This window comes from Loxodonta africana, chromosome 14 (assembly GCF_030014295.1).
Source record: "Loxodonta africana isolate mLoxAfr1 chromosome 14, mLoxAfr1.hap2, whole genome shotgun sequence".
Taxonomy (NCBI): Eukaryota; Metazoa; Chordata; class Mammalia; order Proboscidea; family Elephantidae; genus Loxodonta; species Loxodonta africana.
The window spans coordinates 70248795-70267134 of NC_087355.1; the positions used below are offsets into that span (position 1 = coordinate 70248795).

At 37.0% G+C, this 18340-nt stretch overlaps 1 protein-coding gene across 2 annotated transcripts in view; it reads left to right on the forward strand.

The window, feature by feature from the left end:
• Nucleotides 1-18340, forward strand: part of COL14A1 (collagen type XIV alpha 1 chain) — a 224322-nt gene that overhangs the window by 144868 nt on the left and 61114 nt on the right. For both annotated transcript variants that reach the window (XM_064268015.1, XM_064268016.1), the window contains exons 33-36: nucleotides 1094-1203; nucleotides 3896-4054; nucleotides 11996-12073; nucleotides 14959-15045. In XM_064268015.1, the coding sequence (XP_064124085.1) occupies nucleotides 1094-1203; nucleotides 3896-4054; nucleotides 11996-12073; nucleotides 14959-15045 (434 nt within the window). The remainder of the gene's footprint in view (nucleotides 1-1093; nucleotides 1204-3895; nucleotides 4055-11995; nucleotides 12074-14958; nucleotides 15046-18340) is intronic.

Consider the following 18340-nt stretch of genomic DNA (forward strand, 5'->3'; position numbering starts at 1 on the left):
TAATTTATTGATTGATTCATTCATTCATTCAGCAGATATTCATTGAGTGCCTACTTTGGGCCAGCACTGGGCTCAAGGTGAGGGAGGCAAACGATGACTGAGTTAGAGAAGGCTGCAAGAGGGACAACAACAGCTCTCAAACATTTGAATGAGGAAATCATTTTAAGCTTATTTCCAGCTACTATTTGTGAAAGGGCTTTTCAGTACACGGAAATGAATCAACAACTAAATATGATATTGTGAAGGCATTTTGCACTGACATTAAAACTTTAAGTAAAAGCTGGAAATTAAAAGAATATAAATTATTAAATCCATATACACCTAGTACTTGAAAACAATGGGGTCTCTCAGGATGATTAGGACTGGCTTGTTCCTTTTGAAAGCAGAGTGAAGAATAAAATTGCAAACTAGGGATGAATGAATGAAGAAAGTATTCCTATTTGTCTTTATAATAACCTATAACTTGTAATATGAAGAACTCAAGATTAGCAACATTTTTACTTATTTATTTGATTTCAATAGAAGATACATTGCAATATCATTGTCTTAATCCCAATCCAAACCCACTGCTGTGAAGTCGATTCTGACTCATAGTGACTCTATAGGACAGAGTATAGAACTACCCCATAGGCTGGTGGATTTGAACTGCTGACCTTTTGGTTAGCAGCCAAGCTCTTAACCACTGTGCCACTTGGGGTGGTGCAAATTGCATATCCTGGGTAAGTTGGTTGCTGCATTGAGGGAAAGGGCCTGGTTTCTATTTCTTAAGAGTTGATTAGTCTCATTTCCTCTCTTTGCCTGCCTCTAGTTCCAGCTCCAGACAACCATCTCCCAAAAGGGTGATAGGATGAGAGTATAGGTAAGAAGGTACTGAGGAAGAATGTAAATATAGGTCTTTGCCTCACCGTCATCAAATTAACGTAGCCAAGTGAAGGCCTAGGACAACCCAAGGACTGTAGATTATTTACTTACTTGTAACTTTGTCCTAAACACAGTTTCAAAACAATAAATGTGTCATTTTTAGACTTGAGTTCAATTTTAGGAAAATTATCCATTTTAATTATTTCTAAAATGTTTTTCTTTGTTCCAACAGATGGTGGGAAAACCCTAACGTATTTCAACTATGACTACAGAGGGAATTTTCAAACTGTTACTTTTGGAGGGCCTGAAATTAGGAAGATCTTCTATGGAAGCTTTCACAAGGTTAGTAAGGCCTTGTATACATCCATTCTTTATTCTCTCTGCTGTTGGGCAAAGCAACATAGAGATGTAAAATCATCCCATAGAACTTTGGATCTCAGGCTTCTATAGGATCAAGAGTTACCTGCAAAGACTGTAACAATGCCCAGAGATTCTGATTTGATAGCTCTGAGATGGAATCCTGAAATGTATATTTTTAGCAGGCACCCCAGGTGATTTTGATAGAAGTGGTCCAGGCCCCCATGTCTGAGGAACAGTGAGTAGAGGCTATCGCATTACTAAGTGGACAGCTGCAGCCTCACTCGTTTGCCACTTTGTGTATGATGCAGAAAGGATTGCTGGTATACCTAAGCCACAGATGTGGCCACAGATGAGGATATAATCAGCTGAATCATCTTAAAATATAAACATAGATACACGTGATGACACTGATATTTTTACCTACATACAACTATACCCTGTCACTGCCATCATAAAACGGTCGCTGTAGGGAAAAAATCTGTAAAAAGTAACTTAGAGTTATACTCATTTTAATAACTTGGCACTTGTGATAGAACTCTCTTCCTTCAGCTTTCACGTCTCAGAAACACTTAGTTCTGGTGATCACTGCGGTGGACATGCTTTCTTCAGCATCTTCAGTTTGCTTTGTGTTAGGCTAATGACCCCACTGATCTCTGGGCTCTTAAGGAACATAGCAGCAAGACTACAGGGAGCACCAAGTATTTTCTAGGTGGTATTGCAAAAAGCCTTGCCTCCTAACCAGGCCTTTACTGCCTTGTTAAAGTTAGGGAAGGGATGTTACATAGCAGTCTACATCTTGGCTTCTGTCTCCTGACCCAGAATATGGTCAAACCAGTCTCATTTGTACAGCTTTGCTGCTTGCTGAGGTTTCAAATGCCATAATTGCATTAGAATAATTGCATAACAAAATAATTCCATGTTTTGGATGAGAACAATTGCATAAAAATAATGCTGTTTTTGTGTGTATGGTTTAATAGGACTGTACTATTAGAAATATAAGGTATCTGAAAAATATATCAGATAAAGGGTGGAGATTTGTGGTGCAAAATGGTCCCATTAGCAGCTCTTTGGACTTATTGTCATTTATTCACCAAGTTCCTCTTGACAAGATTCTTCTCTTGGTTAGTCAGAGTCTATTGCCAAGAAATCAAGAAAAATTGTAGGGGAGGTGAAAAGCATTTGAGATTTTATGAGTGTTAGGAAAACATTGCCATCTTAACATGTGCTATAGGCATGAACTTGTAATTCTTATTCCAAAAGAATCCTTTATGAGTCTTAGGTAAATGGTAAGCTTTACTCACCTTGCCAGAAAAACTCAAAGATCTGGGAGTAAGGTTCATTGCAAGTTGGTTTCAAATTTATAAACCTTCAAGCTTTAGAAAATCATAGGAAGAAAAACCTTTACCCACTTTGTTAAAAGTTAGTGAAGCCAAATAGCCAAACAAAGAAAGAAAAAGCTTATCATGTAGCAAAATACCTTATCTGCAACAAAGGGCTCAAGCGTAACAACAATCATGAGGATGGCACAGAACCAGGCAGTGTTTCAGTTCTGTTGTACATAGGGTTGCTAGGAGTCGGAACCAACTCGGTGGCACCTAACAACACCAACAGAGTTCCTTAGATTAGTCTGAAGGGTTTGTTCGTGAAATCCTTACTTACCTATTCATTCCACCTCTTTTAGCTCACTAGCCTGCCACAAACAGGTGGTATTTATGGGGCAAAACCAGTCATAAACTGAAGTGCATTTATGAGCACTGAAATTTCATGCCAGAACTTACTGCAATGTGATTACCTAATTCACCTAGACTATACATCCTTTGATTATCATCTAAATGATAACACAAAATTTGACAAATCCTCACCAAAAATGCCTTAAAATATGTCCGTGGACCTTCAGATTAAAGATTCCAGTTTGATGGGACTAACAGGGCACATCAGGCCAGTGGCACAGACCAGAAGGTAGGAGTGGACAGAAAAACTGGTAATAGGGAACCCAAGGTCAAGAAGGGAGAGTATTGACATGTCGTGGGTTTGGTAACCGATGTCATGAAACAGTATGTGTACTAACTGTTCGAGAAGCTAGTTTGTTCTGTAAACCTTCATCTAAAGTATGATGATAAAAAAATAAAAATAAAGATTCCAGTTTGAGAAAACTGAACCATACATTAAGTCAAAGGGTTTTATTTCATTTGGATCAGGGATCTCCAGAAAGCATTACCACTTCCCCCTCAGATTCTAGGTTTTCCCTCCTCACCCTAAGCAAGCAATACCAAAGTGTGGTTTGCCAGCCACTCACTGGTGGGACCTTAGACGATTTTTGGTAGTAAAGGAACAAGCGCTTTTTAAATTTTTAATATTTTTGTGTTTATTTTAATGTGCATTAAGACATAACATATCTATCCTGTGATTTCAGATATTACTAGTTCGATGCATGGCTACATTTTAAAAAGTGAATCATTTTAAAGAAAATTATTAAGTACATAAAAAAGAGGGGGTTCTTGAAGTGGAGAAATACACAGAGGTGGTAAAAGTGGAAACTTTCTTCTCTAGCAAAATACATGATGACAGATTTCTTTCTCATTCAGTCTTTTTAGTGATAAGTCAAGCAATTATACAAATTTAGTTGATGTTTCCTCCTATTTCTTACCTCTCAAACATCTTTATTTTTACTCAGCTACACATTGTTGTCAACAAGACTTTGGCCAAAGTGGTTATTGACTGCAAGCAAGTGGGTGAGAAAGCAATAAATGCGTCAGCTAATATCACGTCAGATGGTACAGAAGTCTTGGGGAGAATGGTTAGATCAAGAGGCCCGAATGGAAACTCTGTACCAGTAAGTGGATAAACCAGTGAAGCTGTGTTATTGTTATAGAAAAAAAAAAAAAAATCTTTTAAGAGTGTACTTAGCTGTTTTCCAGGGATAAAGTTTGGTGGATGGATGTATGGGTGGATGAATGGATAGATAGATGGATGGATGGATAAATAGATCATGAGTTCTTTAAGAGACCTAAAACACATTTGTGCCAACCTTCTGGTGGTATGCTTCTGCTGTATTATAAGGCAAATGTCCTAGGAATTAGGTCAGTATATTTCCTAAATATATTTTAAAATTAAAATAGTAAAATATTAATTATATGGTGGCTTGTGGCATGGTTTATTAATGAGAATCAAACAGTAGACAAACTCATTTATATAAGCCAATAAAAATCCATACAAAATATGTGCATATCATACATAAGAAACTGACCTAAGTCTCCTATTCAGGTTAGATTTGGGCATTTTAAAACTAGGCTTTTGCTATTGCTAAGGTGAAGTTTATCCTTTAATCATTGACAGCTATTTAAGTAACACATTAAGGTAATACATTTTTCATGTATTTAACATGGAGTTTAAGTCTTCTAATTGACAAAGGAATCACATTTCCCTCGCTCACTACCCACAAAAGACAGTAGTGTATAAAGATTTTTGTTCAACACCATAAATTCACAGCTAATTAGCAACATTCTCTAATTTGAGTCATTCTATAATTAGAACCAACTAGCCTGAAGGATTTTATTCCTGTGAACAGTTCCAACTGTTCTAATCTGCATCTCTCTTCTAGACAGTAGAATAATCAAGTTAATTATGAATCATTACCGTTGTTGTCCACTTGAAAAGATCTGTAGAATTAGCCAGCTATGGGGAACTTCAGAAAGCCTGGTGGTTTTTAAAGCTGAAGATCACTTTGCATAAATGAAAGTTTTTAAAGCTGAAGATCACTTTGCGTAAATGAAACCTTATGCTATGTCAAAGCAATAAATAAGTAAGATTAAAACATATGCTTGTTGACTAAATGGGGAGAGACATGGAGTGACTGGTACCCCCACCTTCCAGTGGCCCTTAAGGGAGCTTGATGGACCACAGTTCTAATTCCACTGCTTCCTGGTGGTGCAGTGGTTAAGCGTTTGGCTGCTAACCAAAAGGTCAGCAGTTCAAATCTACTAGCCTCTCCTTGGAAACCCTATGGGGCAGTTCTACTCTTTACTGTAGGGTCACTATGAATCATAATCAACTCAATGGCAATGGGTTTGGTATTTTGGTTTTAGTCTAATCCATTCACTTCACACACCAGAAAACAGTCCCAGACAAGTCAAGTGATTTACCTTTAGTCACACACTCTTATATGCCAAATGGAGGATACTACCTTAATGGCATACGCAGGAATTTATAAGAATTAAATTGCAAACTAAGGGTATCTTGTATGAATAAATGCATGAATGGATGGATGCTTGGGTGAATGAATGGACTCAGTTTAGGAAAGAGAAACAGTTCTAGGTATGTGAAGTGCTGGACCCAAATTACTTGGTACTCTTGTCCTTTTTTATTTTAGAAACAATGCACGTAAAATCCCTAACAAAGTCAGCATTCAGTGGTTAGCAGTTATTATTACTGAAGAAGTCGATAATACCTTCTCCAACCCACCTTGCTCTTTTCCTTCTCTAAAACTCTAGCATTTAACACTTGATTTTTGGTGGCCATCTGTTATCTTCTCATTCTTTCGTATATCTATGTCTCATCTCTCTAGCCAAAGTATGAATTTCCCCAAATAGAAACCATGCCATGGTCTTCGTTTGCAACCACCCCTTATCTCCCACCCCATAGCATCTAATAAATTTCTATGTACAGAGTAAGTTTTCAAGGAATACTTGATATAAATTGAATAGAATATTGCCCATTTGGATTCTACGATGTCTTTTGTTAAAGTTTTGTTTTATATATATTGTATTCCATGTGTGGCATTGAGAACATTCTAGTCATATATATCATAAAAAAAAAAAAAATTTTTGCAACTTGTATTTTAGTTACACTTTTATCATTATTATTCAAATTACACTGTGTGGAATAATTGTACTCCAAGTATCTGACCAGTTCAATACCAAAGACTTTATTTCTGAAAGCAAAAGTGCCTGTAGGTTTCAAACCTATTGGTGATAAATCTTTACTTCTGGCCATGAAAGAAAACAATCAAACAGAGCACTCTCTGTAGTAGGTTCTGACCAAGAGTAGACAAAGGGGAATTTATAGAAGTTGGTAATTAAAGAGTTCTTTGTAAGGCTAGTAGGAGAAAAAGTGGTGGCTTTTGTTAGAATCTAGAAGTCTGCAAAGGGTTACTAAGTCGATTTTTAGTCTGCCCACTTGTTGAAGAATTTGATTATGTTGAAATGGATGATATTAGGTTAGCTCTCAAGAATGCGATTGGAAACTCAGACTCGCTTTTTTGAATTATTATTTCAGTATAAGATGAGCGAATCCTGTCTCCCATTTTTAATTTAGAAATCACAGATTGCTAAGATAATCTTGATATACATCTGACTCCAGTTCCCCCTACAATCACAATGTGTAGAGTACATGTTTCTGATTATTCCAGGAGAAGCGATTATCATACGAGAGAGATTAGTAACTTATAGGATTTCCTGGCAAATTCATCATAACTTAGAAAATGCCAGATGATGGAAGATTCAGTCTTTAAAGAAAATATATTCTTTTTAAACCATGTTGAGTAGAGGCTAGATTAATGAATTTGGGGATACAGTTGCTACTGTCTTGAAATCACTCACGTTGGTAATAAAAACAACTTGACTTCAGCAATGCAAGATTTTATAGGCAATGACATTCCCTACCGTGGCTAAACTAATAAGCAGGCTTCACTTAGCCATCAAAACACATGTGGGAAGAAACTTAACGACGGCCCTTCTTCTCCAAAGAAGTTTCTTCTACCTTATTCTAATACTTAATGAAATGGTAATGTCGCCAGTCAGGGATGATTCTAAAAAAATTTTGAGCTTCTGGCGTGAGATCATGCTTCTTGATGTGGTTCTTCCACCTTTTAAAATTTAACGCTTATGTAATTATCCAACTGGCATTTATTTAGACCTCTGCTATGAAAAAATAAAAGAGAAATATATGTTATCCCTTGCAGTTGCCTGTAACTTTACTTACTGAGATAAAGCTTTTATATGAGAATCAACAGTAAGACTAGTTGATGAGTCTACAGAGATGAATGTGTTAAATTACAAGGAAATGATCGTGTGTTTTCACATGAATGATCTCTTTTAATCCTTAAAATGGTAATAATAGTAATAAAAAAAAGTCCATTGCCATCAAGTCGATCCCCACTTATAGTGACCCTATAGGACAGAGTAGAACTGCCCCATAGGGTTTCCAAGGAACAGCTGGTGGATTTGAACTGCTTAACCATTATGCCACCAGGGACCCTCCAAAAAATGATAATAGTACCTAATGTTTATTAAGTGCCTGCTAAAAAAAAAAAAATTTTTTTTTTTTTTTTTTTATGATCTTGGATTCAGCGGTGCTGGATTTATGAGCTAGGTGGTGTGTACTTTTCTGAGAGTAGTTCATTTAGTTGTCCAATAACTATAGGAAGAGATATTTTCATCATCACCACCTTGTAGATGCAGAAACTGAGACTTGAAGAAGTTAGGTAGGGAATCCCTTTCAAAGAGCAAGGAAAAGGAAATAGGAGACTGTATTTGACTTACATAAGATTTCATGCCTTTCTTTCACTGGGTCAGACTAGATTTATTACATAAGTTAAGGCAGAGAAGGGAACCTGGTCTATACCAGGGACCATATGTCTTGTGTGACCAAAGACTCACCGTTATTTGAATTAAGACCTTAAAAGTATTTACCCCACCCCTTCAAAATCTGTCTACACCTAAACAGTCTAATATACTACCAACAGTACAACAGTTGCTAATGTTCGTTTCCTAATTCCATTCATGCCTTCATGGCTTTCCTTAAATTCAATAAATTGATTAAGAACATGTGGAAAACACTTCAGTTACGTGCCTGACAGATGGTAAATGCTCGATAAATCTTGCAGTCAATAAGAGTTAAACACCAAATGAGAAGCAGAGCATAGCCCTCTGTCTACCGACGCCTAAGTCCAGTACTCTTTCTGCAGTATTCTTGCACACAGTAGAACTCTCAAAATATGTGTATAAATTCAGGTCTGGGTCAATTTCAAATTGATAGTTATGTTATGCTTAAAAAAAAACTGAGGAATGAAATCTGGTACTGAGTGGAAAGTGGAACCTGGGTAAATTTCAATTTCCATTTACAGATCATGGTGACTCAACTGCTGAGAAATATTTTAATCTTATTTTCATGCTAACATTTGACCCCAAATGACTTGCCTTTTGTGCTACACCCAGACAAAAATGTCCAATAATGGAAAAAAAAGAGCATTTGTAATTGGTTAACTATTCCCTTGAAAGAGATTATAAAAAGTGAAAGTTGGAGGTTATATCTCTCTCTCTTTAGTTTAGTTTTTTTTTTTTTTTGCACAGCTATCTTTTTAAATGTTCTGTTAGCTACAAAGGAAAAAAATTAACAGTAAAAAGGGACTGCTTTCTTGCACTAGTTGCCTGAAATATGATTGATTTTGAACTGCATTGTCTTGCATTGTAAGGCACACAAATATGAGATCTTTTGACATTAACAATTCTGTAGCATATACTTTTCTACACATATCTATGTCATTGCTTTGAGAATAAAAGCCAGAAGGTTTTTTTTTTTTTTTTTAATCAGTCTCCAGAAATATGCCTTGGAAGAGAAGCCTAAAAAAAGGCTGAGGGATCTAAAATATTACGAATATAAACGATTATGAATAAATTTGTTGTACTCACAAAGAAAAGGCTGCTGACTTCATCTAACTTCAAAAAGAAAAGACAGCCCACATAGCATTCTTCAAACGTAGTTCTGGCTTCATTAAGCTCTTAGTAGGCATTCAACTCCTTGAATAAATAAAGCGTGCTTATAAGATCCCAATAATTCCATAGGGCCAAAAGTCTGGCCAAAGATTTGTATGTAGACATTATACTGCTATATGTTATTAGGTGTTGAATGTTTATCTGAAAAACTTTAAGAAAGCCTGGTGCACATTGAAGCTAGTGAAAGGCCTTGTTTTAAGTAAATCTTTCCATTCACAAAAATGTTTTTATACTGAAGGGCTCTATTCAGAAATGGAAAATTTCTTAATGGATGAATGATTCGCATACTCAACTGAATCTAGCTAATACTGTCATAATAGGCCCCTTTTAATAAATGTCCCCAGATGCCATGGCATCGTAAGGTTAGTTTGGGGTCTCTGCATTTCAAATACTAGCACAAAGATTTGTTTACTGCAAAATAAACCACAAGAAAATGTAGTGTGCTATTCAAGTCCCAACTGAAGCAGAGCGTTCAGCATGGGTTTAAATTACTTAATTTCTTTAATCCGTTAGTTGTAATTTACAAAACAGAATTGACATTACTGTTTTCATACCTCTTAGTCGAGTTCTGACAATTAAGTGGTTTGTGTGAAGTGTTTAGTATAATGCCTTGCATATGGCAGGTTTTCAACAAATGTTGGTTCCTATTGTAGTTGTTTTTATTTGCTAAGATTTTTCTCAACCAAAATGTTAAATAGAAAACATTATCATGGAAACAAGTTGGTATTATTTTTCTGCCCTCAATACTGTATCACTTTCATTTTGATTCCTTTTTTTTTTTTAAACCTCTGTATTATATACTGCTGTGCCTTAAAGAATTCCATTATGATAGGGTTGTGCATAGAATTTCAAAATCATATTTATTATTTATAATAAATATGTTCCAGGCACTGTTCTAAACATCTCCCTATATTAATTCATTTCATCTTCATGATATCCATATCAATAGCTACTATTTTTATACTAATTTTACAGATCAGGAAGCTGAGACTCCAAGACCTTAAAGTAACTTGTTCAAAATAGCTCCATTTTTGAGTGATGAGTTAGGGTTTTATACCCAAGCAGTCTAGAGCTCGGCTGCTAACTGAAGGGTCCGTGGTTCGAACCCACCAGCCTCTCTGTGGGAGAAAGATGTGGCAGTTTGCTTCTGTAAGATTTACAGCCTTAGAAACCCTATGGTACAGTTCTACTCTGTCCTATAGAGTCCCTATGAGTTGGAATCGACTGGACAGCAATGGTTTAGTGTTTTTTTTTTAAATATATGAAACTAAAATCCACTGCTGTGGAGTCGAATCCAACTCATAGCAACCCTATAGGACAGAGTAGAACTGCCCCACAGAGTTTCCAAGGAGCATCTGGTGGATTTGAACTGCCAACCTCTTGGTTAGCAGCCATAGTACTTAACCACTACGCCACCAGTGTTTCCTTTTTAATATATACGTGTGGGAAATAGAGGTTGAGAATTTGGGATTTAAAAATGCATCTCAGAAATGCTACCACATTACCAATGTCACAAGACAATATGTGTATTAATTGTTTAAGGAGAAACTAAATTGCTCGGTAAACCTTCATCTCAACTACAATAAATAAATAAATAAAAAGAGAGAAATGCTACTACATTGGGGCTTAATTTGAGTCCCTTGGGGTGGCCACCAAGTAAACAGCTTCATCTCCATCCCTGCCAAAGACAAGGAATGCAGCTTTCACCCTTGTCTCCTCCCTCTGAATCCCTGGCAACCACTGACCTCTTCACTGTCTCTATAGTTTTGCCATGAGTCAGAACCAACTCGATGGCACTGGGTTTGGTTTTTTTTTTTTTTTTTTTTATAGTTTTGTCTTTTCCAGAATCTCATTTAGTTGGAACCATACAGTATGTAGTTTTTTCAGACTAGATTGAGTGCGTTTTTAATAACCTCTTTACGCAGTCCCATGTATTTGGGCGTTCTCAGTGCCATCTAGCAGGCCCTTTAGAATGAGTAGTATTCCTTGGGAGGAAATAAAGTACCAAGAGATTCTACCCCTGGAAACATCACTTGTGGAAGACAGTTGCAGACTTCAGATGAAGAGAACCTCTGTCCTTTCCCAGCAATATAGGAAGAAATACAATGTTAAAAATGGTTGGGTCATTAAGTTGTTGTTAGTCCTTAATGATAGTATAGTGAGGTTTCTCTATATTTCAAACAGTACATTGAGTAATTGCCAACATACAAGAGTGGAGCAAGATTGTCTAAATATTTACAGTATGACCAATAGCTTAAATAAAAATTTGTTTAGCAGAGGTTCTCACAATCCTGTATGTGAATCTGACGTGACATTTACCGTATTGTATACAGTAGTTTATGGGTCTGTCTCCTCAACACGGTGAGTTCCTTGATGGCAGGCCTCTGGTTCTGTTCATTTTCATAGTATCTGCTTACATTATGCACTGAAGAAAGACTTTCTGAATGTATGAATAAATGAATGAGGTTAAAATTAATTCATCAAGGCTTTATGAATCCCTATTATATTCACATCTTATGATCAGGGCTGCAAAGATGAATAAGTGGTTCCCTTCCCTTGAAGAGTTCAAATGCTAAAAAAAAAAAAAAAAGGACCAGGTTATATAAATAATCGCATTGTATTATGGGAAATGTTATGAAGGAGACATAATGGAGTGTTGTGTGATTACAGAGGCATTCAGGAGTAACTGTGATGGGCAGGCAGTTCAGGGAAGGCTTCAACAGAGGAGCTAAGCTTACTCTTTAGGTTGAGATGGGAGAGGGAGCTGTGATGAGTAAGCGGATTTAGATGGTGGATAGAATAATTACAGACAAAAATCTTACATCACTGTGTGTTTGAGGGATTAAATTAGCTTGATGTTGTTGAAGTTACTTTTTTGTTTACTTATTTAATGTTGTAAAGTTATGGATGCTCTGCTATGTGATATATAATACGAAATCATTATCATAAACACAATGTGTCTATATCGTTTATTGAGTGACACTTTTCTTTTTAAAATGCAGTTACAGTTACAGATGTTTGATATTGTTTGTTCTACATCGTGGGCCAATAAAGACAAATGCTGTGAACTTCCTGGCCTGGTAAGAATTCATTATTTGGTTTGTCCTTTATTGAAATTTTCTAAAATTATATTTCATTTTCTCTGAATAGGAAGGACTGTTTCTCAACACTCTTGTCATAGATAATTCATTGTGATGAGAGTTAAAATTAGAAAGAGGTTAAGAAGGAGGCATGCCAGGATCACTGCATATGGTCACTTGTGGCGTATACTGTACAACTCCAGGGGGGCACCATTTATGCATAGCCCAGGTGTCCCCTTTCTTCATTCTGAAAGCCCTTAGTGTCTCAGTAATTCTTTATGGTGCCCCTAGGCCAAAAGAAATACCTAACAGTTCCATTTATTAAAAAATTAGTTCCAAACAACTTAAAAAAAAAAAAAAAAACTGGTTGCCATCGAGTTGATTCCGACTCATAACGACACTATAGAACGAAGTAGAACTGCCCCGTAGAGTTTCTAAGGAGCGCCTGGTGGATTTGATCTACCGACCTTTCAGTTAGCAGCCATAGCTCTTAACCAGTACACCACCAGGGTTTCCCCAAACAAACTTAGTAAATATTTATGTCCTAACTACCTGGTAGCTCTATGAAAAAAATAATACACATAAATTGAAAGAAAAAATATTATTTTTTCATTCTTAAATAACCACAGTTACTTACCAATGGGATGTATATGCGTCCTGGGCACTGCATGGCTTCTCTGATTGCAGATCCCACAACCCTCACTCCTTGTTCCACATTGGTTTTTCCTATATTACTTGCTTTTCATCATAGCAAGTTTACAATGATATGATATCATTGAAAAGAATGTTTCAGAATCAAATATGGCAGCTATGAACTACCTTGAGCTAGTGGTTTAGGTGAAGTGCAATGAATGCTAAATATTGCTGTGTTTCCCTTGAACTTCTAAAACATCCCACAGTGCCTGTAGCACCCCAGGGTTGCTGGTCACATGGTTTTTAAACTGCAGTCATAGCATATATACTCTATGTGATCCTACTAGAAAACCTTTTTTTTTTTTTCTCATCAATTCCCATGCAATTCAGGGCAGTATACCTGTATATGTAAAAACAAGGAAAAGTCATATTTTAGGAGCCAGTGAGCAGAAATGGATGATACTATCATGGTTGGATAGTAATTGTATCTTATATTTCAAACATGGAGAATGAGCAAGAAGAAGCATTCATAAAGTCTAAGAGATATGACTGTTTAAGTCCTTAAACCACATCGCCACAACTACTGCAGCCCATAAATTCACGGAGGAGAAGGGAGCCCTTGTGGTGCAGTGGTTAAGAGCTTGGCTGCTAACCAAAAGGTTGGCAGTTCAGATCCACCAGCTGCTCATTGGAAACCCTATGGGGCCACTCTACTCTGTCCTACCGTGTCACTATGAGTCGGAATTAACTCAATGGCAATGGGTTTTGGGTTTGGTATGATCAAGAAAGGTCCCTGGATGGTGCAAATGGTATGATTAAGAACAAATTAATTTACTCTTTCTTCTTCAGAATAAGTTTCTAGTAAGCTTTGGTGAGTAATTAAATCACAGACACTGTGTTATTATGCTTAAGTACAGGTGGATTGGAAATTAAAAGGGGAAATGCTCAGAATACTATGTTGTATCAAGCAAAATACGATCACAGATTCTACTAGGAAGTACCTGAGCTCTCTCAAGGCTTTCCTTCTCACTTCTGTCACTGGAGGTGTATACCTTGCATGGCAGAAACATCTGGGCAAAGACAAAGTCAGTAGCAATGGCAAAACCATTACTGAGACTGAGTTTGGGGTCACAGGTAGACTGCCATCAGCCTTACTTTTGGGATCTTTCAGGATACTAAGTTTGTATTTCACTCTAGCTGGCCACATAACAGGTGAGCTGTGTTAGCAGGAGGTTTTCTTGAAATGAGCTAAAACCTGTAACTATTATCCATCATTTAGAGACAAGTTTCTGCAAAGTGAGCTACTTGCTCAACCATTTTGGGGTACTGTTATGAGTCTTTCAGAGACCAATATACTTTTTACCTTGTCAATTTAACTATCATCTGTGCTTTATTCAACTCTAATCATACTTTTCCCCAAAGTCTTAGATAATGAAGCTCATTTTCTCTCACTCTAGAGCAGTTGATGAACTCTGTGAGGTTCCGTGGTTCCCTATCCCAGTACTGAGTTCTCGTTGGCTGCTCCAAATGGGATAAAAAAAAAAAAAAATTAAAAAAAAAAATGGGATAGTCACCAATTATTCAATAGCTGTTAGCAGGTGCTCTGTCTTCTTCGACACTCCAGGAACTCATTCAAATACCGTCAGCCTGACATTCATAATCTATCTTGTAATGTCACATGGCAGGAAAATTCTTTGAGAAGAAAAGTGACCTCTCATCACAACGCCTTAGATTGATTCTGTGAGGTATTTCTTATTTTTAGCCAAAGAATGTGAGCCGTTGTCAAAATTGTCACAGGAAATTGATGATGTATTTGAACAATGGTTTTATTTTGTTTCTTTGTTTTCATGTAGATGTGGTTGTTTTGGTTGGCCATTCCAACAAGTTTTCTTTTAACTTTTGAAAAGGAAGAAATAATGTGATATAAAGAAAGTTTCCAAGACCATTAGTTCATAGTGTACTGTTCCCCTATCTGATTTAAGTGATAGCCAAGTACACTCACTTTTGACTTTCTGCTCTCACCTGGATTTCCAGGATGGGTTTATCAACATCCCTTTGATATGGAATGACTCCACTAGGCACCATCCATTTTTCATTTACAGAAAAGATTTGTAATCAGGAGAAGATGCACTCTGACTTTCTAGGCTAATGCTCATTAAAAATAAAAATAAAAAAATTTATAAAGTGTTTAACTCAAGAAAGCCATTTGTATAGATGGCTTTATTAACAGTTGTGCTATTTTCTTTCCTCAGAGGGATGAAGAGATCTGCCCGGAGCTTCCAAATTCCTGCTCCTGCTCTGAAGTCAGCAAAGGGGCTGTGGGACCAGCAGGCCCACCAGTAAGTCTTGCCTAGTTTGGGCCTCCTAAGTATTAAATGTTTTTTAAGTAATATTAACAGTTATCACTTATGTGTCTACTCATGTTGGCCACTCTGCTAAATGCTATACAGGTTATTTGCTTAATCCTATGAGTAAACTGGGGCACAGAGATGTTAAATAACTTGTCTAAAGAATACAGCTTGGTGAAGCTGAGATTCAATTCCAGGTCTACCCTGACTCGTGCAGATGCCATTCTTAAGCATTATGCCATACTGCCTCTCGTATTGCCATATATTCAAAATCTTCCCTGTAAACTACTGTGCTTTATTTTCAGTCTGAATGTTTCAAACATTGGCCTTCAGCTTGGACCTGTAAGATTTTCATAGCTTCCCTTTCGCCCATTCTGTATCAAAATTTACATGGTGAAGGGAGGATTTTGAATTCACCAGAAGAAATACTCCAGCTGAGCCTGAAGTTTTCCATTACTGAATGGCAATTCCTATAGAAAAGAAGAGAGGAAGGAAGGAAAAAATTGAATTGAATGTACCATGATAAGTTTTTTGTAATAGGTTTAAATGATAGTTTCATTTCTAACCTGCTAAACTGGGTTTGTGTTTCTTTGAGATAAGTATGATACAGCTGGTCTGTGTTCAGGACATAGCAAACATATCAAAGCAGAAAGGCAAAGAAAAGAGGGAGAGGACTTGTGAGAAAACCAGGCCTAGCTGGAGGACTATTCTTAGGCCAGACCTGTCTTTTCGTGTGGACTTGCCAGGGCAGCCCAGCACAGTCAGCAACATGCAGTTGATAACCCACGCTGACAGCTGCCTTCCAGCGTGAAAGCTCACTCCAGGTGGGCCCCACCAGCATAGTTTTTCTTCACTTGTCTACCATATTTCCTGATATGAACAGGAAGGAAGAGAACCTACTGAATGTACCTGAAATATATCCCTATAGGTCCTCCTTTATAACTTTGGCATATAGAACATTTTTTCAAGCTCTGGACATAGAACCCAAATACTTTTGTTTTTCTTTTTGTAAACAAAGGGCTCTTCATCCCAAAGAAATGCTAAAAACATTAAATTGAAATTGCAAGAGTAGACAAATCACAGAACCACCAAGAACCTCCAGTTCCTCGTGTATAAAACAGTACCCACCTCTTAAACCGCGATTGTGAGGAATACACAAAATAAGATGGCATATGGGCTCTGTGCATTATAAAACTATGATCAAATGTAAGGTACTGTCTTTAGTTTAACCTGGGAATTGAAAACAAAGATTTATTTTCTGGTCTGTGCCAAGTTTTCCTGTCAGGCTTCAGAACAATACGAAGCAATATTATATAGTATGGTTTATCAAGGTTTCGTCTCTCTCAAAATCACCTGGTGTACTTGTGCAGACTCTCCGCCATGTCAGTGTGAGAATTGGCAACTAGTAGGCACATTAAACCCCCTGGTGGCACAGTGGTTAAGAGCTACAGCTGCTAACTAAAAGGTGGTAGTTTGAATCCACCAGCCACTCCTTGGAAACCCTATGGGGCAGTTCTGCTGTGTCCCATGGGGTCACTATGAGTTGGAATCGACTCAACAGCAATGAGTTTGGTTTTGGTTTAGGCACACTGAGGTATGAAAAGTACTAGATACTTTTTCTTCAGAATATTAGAAGTTCACTGTTACCTGGCCAAAATTTGTTCACCACACATGCATATAAATCATTGATGGTCTCAGTGAAAGTCACATGTACTTTCAAGAATAAGTCTTCAAACTAGAGGAGGGTAATAATTAATGCCTGGGTTCTGAGAATGCTCACAAGGGTCTGTTTAAGTAAGTTTTGAGGGTAGACCTGAGTGATTATGTTACTCACAGATTATTTTATTTCCCTCATGTTCTTTGGTAATATCAAAGCTGCATACTTTTAGGTATAATGTATACTGTGAACTTTGTCTTTTAGTGTTTTCAATAAATTCATGTTTACTTATTAAACATTTCAAACTTAGAAAAGATTACAAAAAATAATATACATATTTTTGTACTTAGCACCAGGATTAATCATTTTCATTTTATTTGTTCAGGCTGCTCTTTGGTATTTATTTGCCTTCTTGCTTAACTGAGATTTTATTTACTTGCCTTTTTTTGGTTGTCTTTTGCTTTTATTCTCATTCTTTTCTTTTTCCCTCTAGTAGTTTGTGAATTATATCTGTTATTTTAATAGATTACCTAGAAATTTTAGCAGATGTATTTAGCTTAGCAAAGTCTTAAAAATATTAATATTTCTACCATTCTTCCAACCAGTATGATGTCCTTGAAAGTCTTTTACCTTGGATCAACCTTTTTATAATTTATGTGCTGTTGCTATCCAATATTTTAAAACTTTTTTAATATCACAAATTGGGCATTTTCATTATTATTTTTACTTGTTACAAATTAGTATTTGTTAAGATTTTCCTACGTATTTGCTATTTCTTTGCTCACAATTTCTTCTGGCATCGTCTTTTCTTTTTCCTAAAGAACATCCAAAGGATGTTCCTATAATGAGAAATTAATGGAAATAATTCCCAGTTTTTGTTCATCTGAAAATCCTTTTATTTACCATGTTGTCAAAGGTAGTTTTGAGAAGTGTGACAGAGACTGCTAGTTGTTCCCCACATTCATCCCCACTGCTTCTTTGGAGTACTAGAATCTCCTGTTTTAGCTATGCTCACAGCCATCCAGATAGGGACTTACTTTCTTAGTATCTTGTGCAAGTATGTGTGACCTTATGACTAAGTCCTGGCCGTAAATAAAAACCAGATGCCTCTTCTTTAACCTTTTTTCCCCTTTCCAACTGGCTAGAATGGGAACAGAATGGTGGATCAGTGTGTCCTAAGGTGGAAGCAATCTGGTCCCCAGATTGTAGGTGGACTAGCTTCTAACTGATATTTTTCAGAGGAGACATTTTCTATTCCTCCCATAGCTAGACTGAAGACGTCATGGTCACCCACCTACTACCCACCCCATTGCCATTGAGTTGATTCCAACTCATAGCAACCTTTAGGACAGAGTAGAACTGCCCCATAGGGTTTCCAAGGCTGTAATCTCTATGGAAGCAGACTACCACATTTTTCTCCAGTGGAGCAGCTAGTGTGTTTGAACTGTTGACCTTTTGGTTAGTAGCCAAGTGGTTAACCACTGTGCCACCAGGGCTCTTCTCACCTCCTAGGAGGTATTTTTTTCCCCCTAGCTTATTCAGAGTGCAGACTTTCAAGTTTCTTAGCTTTAAAGAATGTTTCACATTTCAACCCTTTCTTCCCTTGTCACTCCCTGGAAGCTCTATGGG